This window comes from Dendrobates tinctorius, unplaced genomic scaffold, assembly GCF_039654945.1.
Source record: "Dendrobates tinctorius isolate UK_male_01 unplaced genomic scaffold, ASM3965494v1 ptg000156l, whole genome shotgun sequence".
NCBI lineage: Eukaryota > Metazoa > Chordata > Amphibia > Anura > Dendrobatidae > Dendrobates > Dendrobates tinctorius.
The window spans coordinates 24,628,570-24,643,074 of NW_027361823.1; the positions used below are offsets into that span (position 1 = coordinate 24,628,570).

General features: G+C 42.8%; 1 protein-coding gene across 1 annotated transcript in view; it reads right to left on the bottom strand.

Moving 5' to 3' along the window:
* ANK3 (ankyrin 3) overlaps positions 1-14,263 on the bottom strand; it is an 891,037-nt gene extending 876,774 nt beyond the window's left edge. Inside the window, exon 1 of the mRNA XM_073548271.1 lies at positions 13,984-14,263. Coding sequence (XP_073404372.1) covers positions 13,984-14,025 — 42 coding nt within the window. The 5' untranslated portion in view covers positions 14,026-14,263. The remainder of the gene's footprint in view (positions 1-13,983) is intronic.
* Positions 14,264-14,505: the final 242 nt, after the last annotated feature.

Below are 14,505 nucleotides of genomic sequence, written 5' to 3' on the forward strand. Positions count from 1 at the left end.
TTTTGCTTTGCTCTGATGCCAAGAAGACAGAAAACATCATCAATGTCTCCTACGGTTTAAATTAACGTTTTGCAGAAATATATTAGTATGTTGTATCTATCTTGATAGTCAAATCATTATTAAAATAACCCAAAGTACAGATAGTCATGCTTCATAATTCAGTATATCTCCTACCTTTATAGCAAGCTTTAGAATTTACTGACTATCAATAACTTCCAAGGCTAATTAGGTAGTTTAAAAGTGAATCTGTCATTGGGTTCATGCTTCCATTCTGAAGGCAAAACTAAAAGATAGAAAAGTGGAAAATAGTGATAGACAACCGTTCACACACCTATCCTTCATGAGTGGTGCTTAGTATTATAAATGCACATGGATAAGTCTTGTATAAGGTGGCAGTCACAGACATAGGTAGTGCACCATGCTGGCCTAGGGTACGTTCACATGTTCTTTCACCGACAAACTGATGTTAATTCAGCATATGGGATCAAAATTTTATGCAATAACAAGAAAAGAAGTGAGCTACTGAGTCAGGATCACCAAATGTAGTATAATAAATACTTTCATTAACAAAAAAAAATAATGACATGTGCTGTATATTAAAAACATTTAAAAAGCACAATGGCTAATGACTATTACCCCTGAGGAAGCTACACTTTGGAGGCGAAACGCAAGGGGTTCCATTCCTCCATTATTCCTTGTCCATGTCCACAATTCCCATTTACTCATGGAGAACTTGCTACAAGCTTAATTGAATTTTTATTTTTCATAATAGGATACTTACCATTGTTCTCTTACATCTGGTGATCACTTTCTCTTGCAAAAATAGGTATTGCTCCTTATTCTTTCTTTGCATCTTGCAGACCATTACCTTTATTTGCTACTAGCTGAAGAGCCCGGCATTGCCCGGGCATAGTAACCAACTGTTGTTAGTTATAACCAATTATAATGATTATATTGCACATAAAAACATTTCACATCATATATTCAACACTACAGATTTGCAACACAGATTAACTAAACGATTACCTAAGTATTGATAGTATTTTATTTTCAACTCATTCAAGAGCCTTTTAATAAACAAAATTTTTGGTTTTTCCTTTCGGTGCAAAGACAAACAGATTTTTGGAAGTTCCAACTCTTGAACAGACCACGTAAAGTTGACCATGAGAAAAACATGGAGGTTACAAATCGATCCCTACTACTTTCAAGGACTGTCCCTGAGCCTTGTTAATGGACATTGCAAATGCCAGTCGAACTGGAAACTGGTGGCGTTTAAAATGAAAAGGCAAATCAGATGGGATGAGTGGAATTTTTGGAATGAAAATGTCCTCTCCTTTGGCACATCCTGTTGCTGAGCTGTGTATCTAATTCTATCCTATGTTATACAGTTTGCTGAGCCATATATCTAATCCTATCCTGTGTGATACTGACTGCTGAGCCCGTGTATCTAATCCTATCTTGTGTGATACAGTCTGCTGAGCTGTGTATTTAATCCTATCCTGTGTGGTACAGTCTGCTGAGCTGTGTATTTAATCCTATCCTGTGTGATACTGTCTGCAGAGCCATGTGTCTAATCCTATCCTGTGTTACTGTCTGCTGAGCCGTGTATCAAATCCTATCCTGTGTGATACTGGGCCACCCTTGCAGTCTGTGTCAGAGGGTGGTCTGTGTCGGCACAGTAATAATTTGTGTTATCTCCAGTGTTACAGAAGGACGATAACTCCATAGAAATGATAAGAATAATAAGCCTCAGTTACCCCAATTGTCTACAAGGAAAACTGTTGCTCATAGCAGCCAATCACAGCTCAGATTCTTTTAACCAGCTCAGGTGAAATTTAAAGATGCTTAGTGATTGGTTGCTAAGTGGAGTGGGCGTGGCCGATACACACACACATACATACATTGATTTTTATATATATAGATTGTTACTGCTTTATGTGATACTTGGTGTAATCATGGTTACTTATTTATTTTGTATTGTTTAGATAGCCTTATTTTTGTTATAAACCTTATTTTTGTTAAAGTGTTTTATTTATAGTACCAAATTTTTATATTTCTATTGGATTACCCTTTTACCGCAATGTATAGTGTATACACACAATCCTCAGATCAGAAACCATATTTATTCTATACCATCATACCCTAGATATCATGATAGGGGAGGCTAAAGTAGCCAGGGATACGCCCAAAAACATGTTTAATACAAAAAGAGGGGAAAAAAAGAGTACAAAACGTCCCAAAGATAAAATCCAAAATTTATTCAAAACACATATAATAGAAACAAGATACATAATAAATATAAGTACTGATAAAGCAGTTTTACGAATAGCAGGTGTAAAAACACACAAGGTCCCAGAGTACTAGGGAAGGGTGGAACAGAACATGACAGCCAGATACAGAAAGTGCAAGTGCAACCCAAATAGGAATGTTCCCATAAGAATATCAATCAATAATGAAATAGTACCCAAATCAATAACTGGCCTAATCTAATATATAAAGCTCAAAGTGTGTATGTATGTATGTCCGGGATTGGCATCCGCACCGTCACAGTTACAGCCACAAAATTTGGCACAGTCACACGTCTGGACTCCAAGAGCGTCCTAAGCTATGTTGTGAGGCAAAATTTTAACCTCGCGCCTTCCAATTCACCAAACAATTTTGCCCCTGTCTACATAATGGGGAAAAAGTGTGTGCGCGTCAAGCCCCGCCCCTCATTATGTCATAATGCCCCTATCTACCTGATGGGGAAACAGTGTGTGCGTATCAAGCTCCACCCCTCATTATGATGTCACAATGGTTGCTATGGCGACGCTGATGTCATCAAGCCCCGCTGCTCATTATGATGTCATAATGGTTGACTATGGGATGGAGGATGTGTGATGGGTATATGGGCACTGGACTATGGGATGGAGGATATGTATGACGGGTATATGGGCACGGGACTATGGGATGGAGGATGTGTGATGGGTATATGGGCACTGGACTATGGGATGGAGGATATGTATGACGGCTATTTGGGCACAGGACTATGGGATGGAGGATGTGTGATGGGTATATGGGCACGGGACTATGGGATGGCGGATATGTATATGGGCACGGGACTATGGGATGGAGGATGTGTGACGGGTATATGGGCACGGGACTATCGGATGGCGGATATGTATGATGGGTATATGGGCACGGGACAATGGGATGGAGGATATGTATGATGGGTATATGGGCATGGGACTATGACATGAAGGATGTGTGATGGGTATATGGGCACTCGACTATGGGATGGCGAATATGTATGATGGGTATATGGGCATGGGACTATGGGATGAAGGATGTGTGATGGGTATATGGGCATGGGACTATGGGATGGAGGATGTGTGATGGGTATATGGGCACTCGACTATGGGATGGAGGATATGTATGATGGGTATATGGGCTCGGGCCTATGGGATGGAGGATGTGTGATGGGTATATGGGCACGGGCCTAAGGGATGGAGGATATGTATGATGGGTATATGGGCACGAGCCTATGGGATGGTGGATATGTAGGATGGGTATATGGGCACGGGACTATGGGATGGAGGATAATTATAATTTGTTATAACTAACCACAGTTAGTTACTATGCCCGGGCAGCGCCGGGCTCTTCAGCTAGTAGTTCATAAAAATCATTAAATAACTTTAAATAGCAAATAGCTCATTCAGAACAATAAAGCCTATGATGGGCACCAACAATCTATACCAAGGAAGTCATAAAGACCAACTGGTAAAAAAGAGGCTATGTATCACTTTAAGGGAACAGGAGTGCGCTGAATAAGTCAAAAACTGTCCTTACCAATATTTGTATCCACCTGGGGACCTAGTGCAGCAGCCCCAACGCGCGTTTCAGTGAGGGTGATCAATGAGTGGAACAGGCTGCCACAAGAGGTGGGGAGTTGTCCTTCAATGGAAGTCTTCAAACAGAGGCTGGACAGACATCTGTCTGAGATGGTTTAATGAGTCCTGCATTGATCAGAGGGTTGGACACGATGACCCTGGAGGTTCCCTCCAACTCTACCATTCTATGATTCTATGATAGGAACCCACCTGGTGAATTCATTTTAGCCTTTGTCCTTCTTAAATGTTTTTAATATACATGCCATTATTGTTTTTTTGCTAAGGTATTCATTTTACTACATTTGGTGATCCTGACTCAGTAGCACACTTCTTTTATTCTCATTGCATGTTTTGTTCTTGGCGGCTGATCCAGTATTTATCAGAAGTGCCTTCAGTTATTTTTCTTGGAACCATCCTTTTAGTTCACACAGGACATACACTATATAATATAATAAAACAACAATTTTATTGTTTCCTTTTAAAATAGGAGCTTTGTATCAACAATTAAATTAAACCAATATACACTGCTCAAAAAAATAAAGTGAACACTTAAACAACAGAATATAACTCCAAGTAGCCAAAATATGGAGAACCTGAGTTACCACATACTATGAAAATAAGTATTTATTCATACAAAAATTAATTACATCAATAATAAAACATACAATAAAATATTAGTTAATCTATTAATGTGTATGGATATAAACGATCCACAAGAATAGTGTCCCCAGATTATGGTATGGGCAAAACAAGTTAGCAGGACAAAGCATAAGGCATATGTAACAAAACAATGGTATCAAAACACCATTGTAATATTGATAATAAGTATATATGCAGAGCCCCCTGAGGAAGTGACGACACAGCTTGCGAAACGCGCGTCGGGGTACGTGGCCACGGCACGGGCAGCAACTACAGTACCTATGGGTAATTAACCCTTTTACTTCTATTTAATTTAGCAGTCTCTGCATATATGCTTATTATCAATACTACAGTGGTGTTTTTTTATCCGGGCATATCCATTCAGCTCATTACTTTAGGGTTTGTAACACGAGTTGTTTCACACTGATAAGTCTGCTGTTTAGTATTTTCACTGGTCACTTTCCTTTGATACCATTGTTTTGTTACATATACCTTATGCTACAGTTGTGGCCAAAAGTATTGACACGCCTGCAATTTTGTCAGATAATACTCTGTTTCTTCCTGAAAATTATTGCAAACACAAATGCTTTGTTATTATTATCTTCATTTAATTTGTCTTAAATGAAAAAACACAAAAAGAATTGTCCTAATGCCAAATTGGATATAATTGCACACCAAACATAAAAAAGAGGGTGGACAAAAGTATTGGCACTGTTCGAAAAATCATGTGATGCTTCTCTAATTTGCATAATTAACAGCACCTGTAACTTACCTGTGGCACCTAACAAGTGTTGGCAATAACTAAATCACACTTGCAGCCAGCCAGTTGACATGGATTAAAGTTGACTCAACCTCTGTCCTGTGTCCTTGTGTGTACCACATCGAGCATGGAGAAAAGAAAGAAGACCAAAGAACTGTCTGAGGACTTGAGAAACCAAATTTTGAGGAAGCATGAGCAATCTCAAGGCTACAAGTCCATCTCTAAAGACCTGAATGTTCCTGTGTCTACCGTGCGCAGTGTCATCAAGAAGTTTAAAACCCATGGCACTGTGGCTAACCTCCCTAAATTTGGACGGAAAAGAAAAATTGACAAGAGATTTCAATGCAAGATTGTGCAGATGTTGGATAAAGAACCTCGACTAACATCCAAACAAGTTCAAGCTGCCCTGCAGTCTGAGGGTACAACAGTGTCAACCCGTACTATCCATCGGCGTCTGAATGAAAAGGGACTGTATGGTAGGAGACCCAGGAAGACCCCACTTCTTACCCTGAGACATAAAAAAAGCCAGACTGGAGTTTGCCAAAACTTACCTGAAAAAGCCTAAAACGTTTTGGAAGAATGTTCTCTGGTCAGATGAGACAAAAGTAGAGCTTTTTGGGCAAAGGCATCAACATAGAGTTTACAGGAGAAAAAAAGAGGCATTCAAAGAAAAAAAACACGGTCCCTACAGTCAAACATGACGGAGGTTCCCTCATGTTTTGGAGTTGCTTTGCTGCCTCTGGCACTGGACTGCTTGACCGTGTGCATGGCATTATGAAGTCTGACGACTGGGTCTTCCAGCAGGACAATGACCCAAAACACACTTCAAAAAGCACTAGAAAATGGTTTGAGAGATAGCACTGGAAACTTCTAAGGTGGCCAGCAATGAGTCCAGACCTGAATCCCATAGAACACCTGTGGAGAGATCTAAAAATGGCAGTTTGGAGAAGGCACCCTTCAAATATCAGGGACCTGGAGCAGTTTGCCAAGGAATAATGGTCTAAAATTCCAGCAGAGCATTGTAAGAAACTCATTGATGGTTACCGGAAGTGGTTGGTCGCAGTTATTTTGGCTAAAGGTTGTGCAACCAAGTATTAGGCTGAGGGTGCCAATACTTTTGTCTGGACCATTTTTGGAGTTTTGTGTGAAATGATCAATGTTTTGCTTTTTGCTTCATTCTCTTTTGTGTTTTTCATTTAAGACAAATTAAATGAAGATAATAATACCAAAGAATTTGTGATTGCAATCATTTTCAGGAAGAAACTGAGTATTATCTGACAAAATTGCAGGGGTGTCAATACTTTTGGCCACAACTGTATGTCCTGCTAGCTTGTTTTGCCCGTAGTCTGCGGCCACTATTCTTGTGGATCATTTATATCCATACGCATTAATACATTAACTAATATTTTATTGTATGTTTTATTATTGATGTAATTCATTTTTGTAGGAATAAATACTTATTTTCATAGTATGTGGTAACTCAAGTTCCCTGTATTTTGGCTATATGTTTTTGAGTCTATATACATGAATTTTGTCATGATCTAGTGCTGGCACCTTTCATGTTCTAGAATATAACTCCAAGTAAATCAAACTTCTGTGAAATCAAACTGTCCACTTAGGAAGCAACACTGATTGACAATCAATTTCACATGCTGTTGTGCAAATGGAATAGACAACAGATGGAAATTATTGGCAATTATCAAGACACCCTCAATAAAGGAGTGGTTCTGCAGGTGTGGACCACAGACCACATCTCAGTACCAATGCTTTCTGGCTGATGTTTTGGTCACTTTTGAATGTTGGTTGTGCTTTTACACTTGTGGTAGCATGAGACGGACTCTACAACCCGCACAAGTGGCTCAGGTAGTGCAGCTCATCCAGAATGGCACATCAATGCGAGCTGTGGCAAGAAGGTTTGCTGTGTCTGTCAGCATAGTGCCCAGAGGCTGGAGATGCTACCAGGAGACAGGCCAGTACACCAGGAGGTATGGAGGGGGCCATAGGAAGGCAACAACCCAGCAGCAGGACTGCTACCTCAGCCTTTGTGCAAGGAGGAACAGGAGGAGCACTGCCAGAGCCCTGCAAAATAGCCTCCAGCAGGCCACAAATGCGCATGTGTCTGCACAAAAGGTTAGAAACCGACTCCATGAGGATGGTCTGAGGGCCCAACGTCCAGAGATGGGGGTTGTGCTCACAGCCCAATACCCTGCAGGATGCTTGGCATTTGCCACAGAACACCAGGATTGGCAAATTCGCCACTGGCACCCTGTGCTCTTCACAGATGAAAGCAAGTTCACACTGAGCACGTGACAGATGTGACAGAGTCTGGAGAAGCCGTTGAGCGTGATCTGCTGCCTGCAACATCCTTCAGCGTGACCGGTTTGGCAGTGGGTCAGTAATGGTGTGGGGTGGCATTTCTTTGGAGGGCCACACGGTGTTGGGCTGTGAGCAGAACCCCCATCTGTGGATGTGAGGCACTCAGACCATCATCATGGAGTCGGTTTCTAACCGTTTGTGCAGACAGGGATACAGAAATGTCATATTTTCACAGCTGTAAACAGTCCCAGGTCAGTTTCTATCCAATGTATTGTATATTGTATGTCATATTCTCTCCGTGGCGAGGTAAGGACAGGATAGACCGGTACTGGGGTCAGCCCCAATTTTCTCTCTTTCTGCTTAGCAATTCTTAATCAGGTTTACTCACCTTGGTTAGCTATATGTACAGTATATTGGTTTTATTAAATTCTTGATACAATCCCCCTATTTTAAAGGAAACAATAAAAGTGACGTTTCAGTATTTTCACATGTTGCGCAAATGCTGAGTATTTTATGCAGCGTGCATAAAATATGAAGAATTTTACATTGCCAACAAAATCAGCCAGATTACAGAAATCTGTTGCACATTGCGCTCTTTTCTACGTATTTTGAGCTCTAATGCATTTTTTCAAATCTGCAGCATTTCAATTATTTTGTGGTTTTTGCAGCGGTTTTCACTCATTCAAATGAATGTAAGAAAAAAAAAAACATAGTAAAACCGTTGCAAAACCACACGTGAGAAACGAGTGTATTGTACGCAGCATTTTCACTACCTAAATGTTTTTTTTGCTGTCATAAAATCCACTGTAATACACGTGTGAATATAACCTTACAGCTTATTGGTGCCATCCCTACTGTTAGACCAGGCAAGCTACCCAGCACTATACAAGTGCACCCCACAAGGACATAGAAATTCATGCAGCCGCACACTCTGGTCCCGAGTGCCAGCGGCAGTGTCGGGGATTGAGACGAGAGACTCGCGCGAGTTTCCCGCATTGCATACGCAAGTGTGACCTCAGCCTAATACTAAGCATCAGCCCTCCATGGAGAATGCGTGTGTGAATGGTGCTTTATCAGCATTTTGCACCTGTCCAACCTCAGCCCTTATAATGGGGGTCTTCTGCATTCTGTAGGTATTGGAATGTATGACTTCTTTTTTTCTGTCCTTTTTTTGGATTTGATGTCCTTACTTGTGATTTCTTTCTAAAGCCCCCGTCACACATAGCGATCTCGCTATCGAGATCGCTGCTGAGTCACAAGTCTTGTGACGCAACAGCGATCTCACCAGCGAGATCGCTGTGTGTGACACTGACCAGTGACTGACCCCCCTGCCGGTTATCGCTGATCGTCCTGGAATAGCCAGGACATTTTTTTGATTGCTGGTCTCCCGCTAGCCAGCAAGCATCGCTGCGTGTGACAGGCGGGAGACCAGCGATCAGCGCGTTGGTAACTAAGGTAAACATAGGGTTTCTAAGCACCGCGCGGTGCTTAGAAACCCGATGTGTACCTTAGTTACCAGCGCGCTGATGCATGGAGCTGGTAACCAAGGTACACTTCAGGTTTCTAAGTGACGCATGCAGCTTAGATACCCAATGTGTACCTTAGTTACCAGCTCCCTGCATCAGCGCGCTGGTAACTAACATACACAGCGACGACGCGCGCTAGGCGTCGCTGGTGCTGATCAATGGTGAAGCTGCCTGTTTGACAGCTCACCAGCGATCATGTAGCGACTCACCAGCGATCCTGACAAGTTGATATCGTTGTCGGGATCGCTGGTGAGTCGCTATGTGTGACGGGGCCCTAACACACTAAGCTCATATATATGAGCTACACATAAGAAGTAAGGTAAATAAGCTCTGTAAACGATCCAACATTGTTATATCAGTGTTTTGGTATCCAAAGAAGTTCAGCAATGGAAATACAGAATACAAATTGGAAGAAATGAAATTACATCTAGCTAATCATTAACCTATCCTGTTTATAAACTGTGATTTTATTACATTGGGCGGTGGGGAGTATTTATCGGTGCCACTGCAATTGCAAGTCAATTGCAAAATTCACTTACGGTACCTTTTACATTCCTCCATAACATCAAAATTTCCAAATTAATTTGGAAAAAGGTCTTAGGCTATGTTCACACTTTTTTGTTTTTCATACTTTTTTTCTGTAGGCCAAACCTGCTCTCTTGGCAGTAAGAAACGTGCTTCAAACAAGCAGGTTTTGCTTAGTTTTTGTTACGTTTTTTCCCTGTGTTTTTGTCAGGATATATTTGCCTCTTGAGCACGTTGATGAAGTTTAATGCATACAAAATAATCTGAATTCTACTTCATCAGGTTTTGGCACCAAAAATGCAGCAAAAACTGACACCTGCATTTTTACTGTGCTTTTTCTGCATTTTTTTGCATCACTCATTGCTAAACAACGGTAAGGGCCACAGTCCTGTACGAGCCCAGAGCGGCTCTGCAAGTATACGAAGGCCAAGTCAAGTCACAAGTGTCTGGGGCCGAGATTTACTAGCACAGTCAGGGTGTAGGATACGGTCATGCTACCGGTCCCTTTCAGGCAGCACACGTACGGTACTCATGATCCTGAAGTGTCTGGCTGCTGGCTATATGTCGGTCACTGGGCACACACTGCCCATCTCTCTCTCTCTCTGGTCCCCGTGGATGACGGCGGGCGTCAGCGGTCACTGTTCTGTGTGGGGCTGGTGCTCCCTGGACAGAGCACTTCTCACTCTCGCTGCTGCAACACCCGGCTCAGCTCTGCTCTGTGTGCACGGCTCTGCTCTGCTGACAAAGCTCTGCTCTGCATGGCTCTCTATCCAGGCAATGGGAGCTCATTCTATATGGCCCGTCGCCACATCAGTACTCTCTGGTGGGGAAAGAGAGCGTGCTGTTCACCACTCTGCGTGCTGCTCTCTGCGCTGCTCTCTGCCAGCGCCAGACTACTCCTTTTATGTGCCTGACGCTGTGCACTTTTTCTTGCTCTCCCCACCGTTCTCTGTCCTCAGGAAGGTCCTCCTTGCTCAGGCTTCCCCAGAAAGCAGGGGAAGGTGCGCCCCACTCAGGCTTCCCCCCAGAAACAAAGGATGCAGCCGTTCTAGTTCCGGACCAGGCATGCAGGTACCCGCGGTCTGGCCTATCTCCTTACATAAGTAAGAGGCTTTTGTCAAAGTAACAGCCAAATTAATTTCAGGACTCAAGGATTTCCTGCAAAACATTTTACCAGAACACAGGTGAAGACAGTGATGCCAGCGCTGATTGGATGCAGGGTTTACGTGTCACAACAACCGCACAGGAGCCCCAGCAATGAAAGTACCAACAATGCTGGAACGCCGCAAGTCATGGAAGTAAGTATGTGTTTTAATTTTACCAGTGCCAAAAATTCAGATCTAGAAGGAGTTATCCTAGTAGTGTGCAATGTTGCTTGCTGGGTGGTCAAACCACTGTGCCATAATCAGAGGAGAGACTGGAGGGTGTGGATTGGAGGTTCACCAAGTCCGACTTCGGGTGCATGGGAGGCAGTGTTCCAACCAGGGACGAGGGAAGCGTGAACACGTGATAACCAGGACTGACCTTGGGTGGTTGGAAGCTGACCCCAAAGGGACAGGAATGACCCAGAATGGTAGACAGGCAGGTGAGTATGGCTGATAGGCAGGCACGGCTGATAGACAAGCTGTCACGGATGTGTCAGATGCTACAGACAGTTGCTCTGCATCTGGCAGATGTCTTCTTAATAATTCTGACTTTTGGGCCCAATGGCAACCTCCATCCCGCTCTAATTGACACACCTGGACCTGGGAGTTTATATAATCCCAGTCTGCTTGATCAGGAAGTCGCTGGTGATATTCACATTCTCCCCTTGTGAAGGCTTGGAGCTATAGCAGTTGGCTAACTTCCTCTTTGGTGCTGTTGAAGAACGTTTGGTGTTATCTCTCTGGAGTCTGCTCAAGCTTAGTTGCTTCCCCCAGTTTGTCTCCCTTCTTATCTTTAGTGTTCAGTGAGGACTGACCAGTGCTTGTCCTACCCCCCTTCCCTATTCAGGGCCTAGCTCTAGGGATATACAGGGCTTAGGTTCCTGCTCGACGATTGGTGTGGAACCAATATAGGGATGGTAGGGGAGGCAGGGTGCAATTAGATCTGCCTAGGGGTCTCCATTCCCCCTTTCCATAGTGTTTTGGCTTCCTTTCCCCCTTCCCCTTTTGTTGCACTTAGTCTTCCCACACTGTGCGTGACACAAGCAGACAGGTATACAGGAATACGAGCACTAGGACCTGAGAGCTAGCAAACATGTTAGACACGTTATACAATGTTGCACAGGCACCTCTCAACTGGTGCAGGTCCTTTAAATAATAGGTGTCCCCCAGCCATTGGCTGGGGACAATTTAAGACGGAGCGTTCTAACCACAATGCCTTGGGATCTGCCGTGCGCAGACATTGGGCAGCCACAGGAGGATGAGAAAGAGGTGCGGGACTGTGGCAGTGAGAGAGTCGGGGTCTCTACTGGGGGAGGGAGGCAGAGTGAGGGGACACCAGCACCATAGCAGGAGCAGCAGGAGAAGGAGAGGGAGGTTCGGGACTTCAGCAGTGAAAGAATCATCGTCTTTGCTAGGGAAGGGGGGTGCAGAGACGCCGGCGTTTCAGACAACCCCTCTAAGCAACCCAAAGAAGCAATTTTAAATAAACTGCAATCGTTATATACAGTTCAGACCTAATCAGTAGTGCACGAGTGGATATCTCTGCTTCCCAGCCCTCCTCTCAGGAGTGTCAGCAGATCACCAATCAGACATTTATAGCATTTTATGTGGAAATGCCATGTTTCAAATAAAAATAAATTCCAGGGATTATAAACTTCTGCAAAAAATTTCTATGAATTTAAATTATTTTTTCTTAGCCTTATAAAATTTTGTTAATGTTGTCTTACGCAGTTTTAATGCCTTAGGGTATGTGCACTCATTGCGGTTTTGCTGCGGATCCACAGCGTATTTGCCGCTGCGGATTTGCTGCAGATCCGCAAGTGATTTACCGTACAAAAAAAATTTGCTGTGTACATGCTGCAGAAAAATCCGCGCGGAAACGCAGCGGGTTTTTTTCTCCGCAGCATGTCAATTCTTTGTGCGGATTCCGTAGCGTTTTTACACCCATTCCATTATAGGAATCCGGAGATGTAAAAACGCATGCCAAATCCGCACAAAATCCGCAATAAATCAGAAGAAAAACGCATGGATTTTGACTTGCCGATATTGCCAAGAGATGCAGATTCCGTGCAGAAAATTCCGCACAGCAATCCACAACGTGTGCACATACCCGTAAAGAGCAAAAAGTAATTAAAAAAATACCTAGAGCATGCTGAATTTTAAATTCTAAAGTCAAAAAGTCCACCATACTCCATATACAGTATTACAATGTAAAATTTGCAAAACTTTTTTTTTTAATGAGAACTCAACATTAAAAAGTATGTTATATTTTAGAAAATTTCCCCTATTTATATTAGATATGTTGTCATAATTTAACGAGGCAGACAAATGATTTCCCAGAGTACTGTGCAGTGGAATTCCATTCAATGCAAGCCAGTGTTTGGCTGTATGTGAACATCTGACCATGACAGAGACAGAGGAGCTGGCACCAAAACTCACAGCAAATAGAACTGACAGGTCTTCAGCTCTGAGAAAACAAACCCACTTGTGTGCAGCCAGCACGGCCCATTGTATCTTGTGTCTACACTTCCCAAGTATACGTACTTCAGAACCTTTTTCTATGGAATATTTTCAAAATAGTAACCAACATTAGGGAACATTTTTGAAATTGTCATTTCAACAAACAAAACCCGTTGTTACAAATAGAACTTCTGCATATAGAGAACAGAGCACATATGATATAAAGTGGCAATTATTGCACTGTATCAATATAATAAACACTGCAGGGAGATACTAATGAGAAGAATTTCCTACGTAAACAGAAAAATGCCACTTTTCAGCTTTAGAAAGTCTTTAAAACTTGACCCAAAATCTGCAACTCCAAAAACCTTTCATGTACTGTCTATCTGCTGTAGTACTACAAGTGTCTAGGAGATATAGTTGCACAATAACATCTTCATAAAAGTCCCCAAAGCTCCATTCTTGATGCTGTATCTTGTCACACGATCAGTATTTGGTCAGTATTTTACATCAGTGTTTGTAAAATAATACCAGGTGAGGAACAAACAGAGGAAAAGTATAAAAGAAACTTGTGCACCAACTCTTCATTTTTGACCCACTCCTGGCTTGGGCTTGCAAGTACTGATGTGAAATACTGACCAAATACTGATAGTGTGACCAAAGCCTTAAAGAAAAAGTAGCTCAACATCTGCAAACAACTGAAAGCCTCCCAAAAGAGAAAGTAACTGGAGAACATTGCTCACCTGGTGTCTTTCTTTGCCACCCCCTGAAGAGAAGGAAGCCATGTCTCCACAATGTGCAACTTCTGTATGAGTCCAAATAGTGATGATAATCCTCTGTTGGGTTCTAGATAAGAGTCCAGAAGAGCAGGAAAGTCCAGGGTCCCTATGTGATCAGTGCAGGGAGATATCCTGAGAGTTGTGCTCTGTGCAGAGCTCCCTGGAGACTTGTTGCAGCTGCTCAGCCTGCAGTTACTAGTGTTACATTACATACAGAGGGAGTGGCTGCTGGGCAGCCAGGTACAGGCAGCTCTCACCCTGCTCCAGTGCTGGTGGGAAGGAGGTTTGCAATCAAGTTAAAATTCAAATAGGCTTTATTGGCAGGACCAAAATACAATTAGTGTTGCCAAAGCAAGAAAAGAAGTGTGGCAGGGGAGTGGATTAGGGTAGTGGGGATGGGGTGTTGGGGGCAAAATTTGGGGAGTGATTGTCCATTTGGAGGTCTTTAGTTCCTCTCATCTTATGACATGTGGTGACATATTGGGC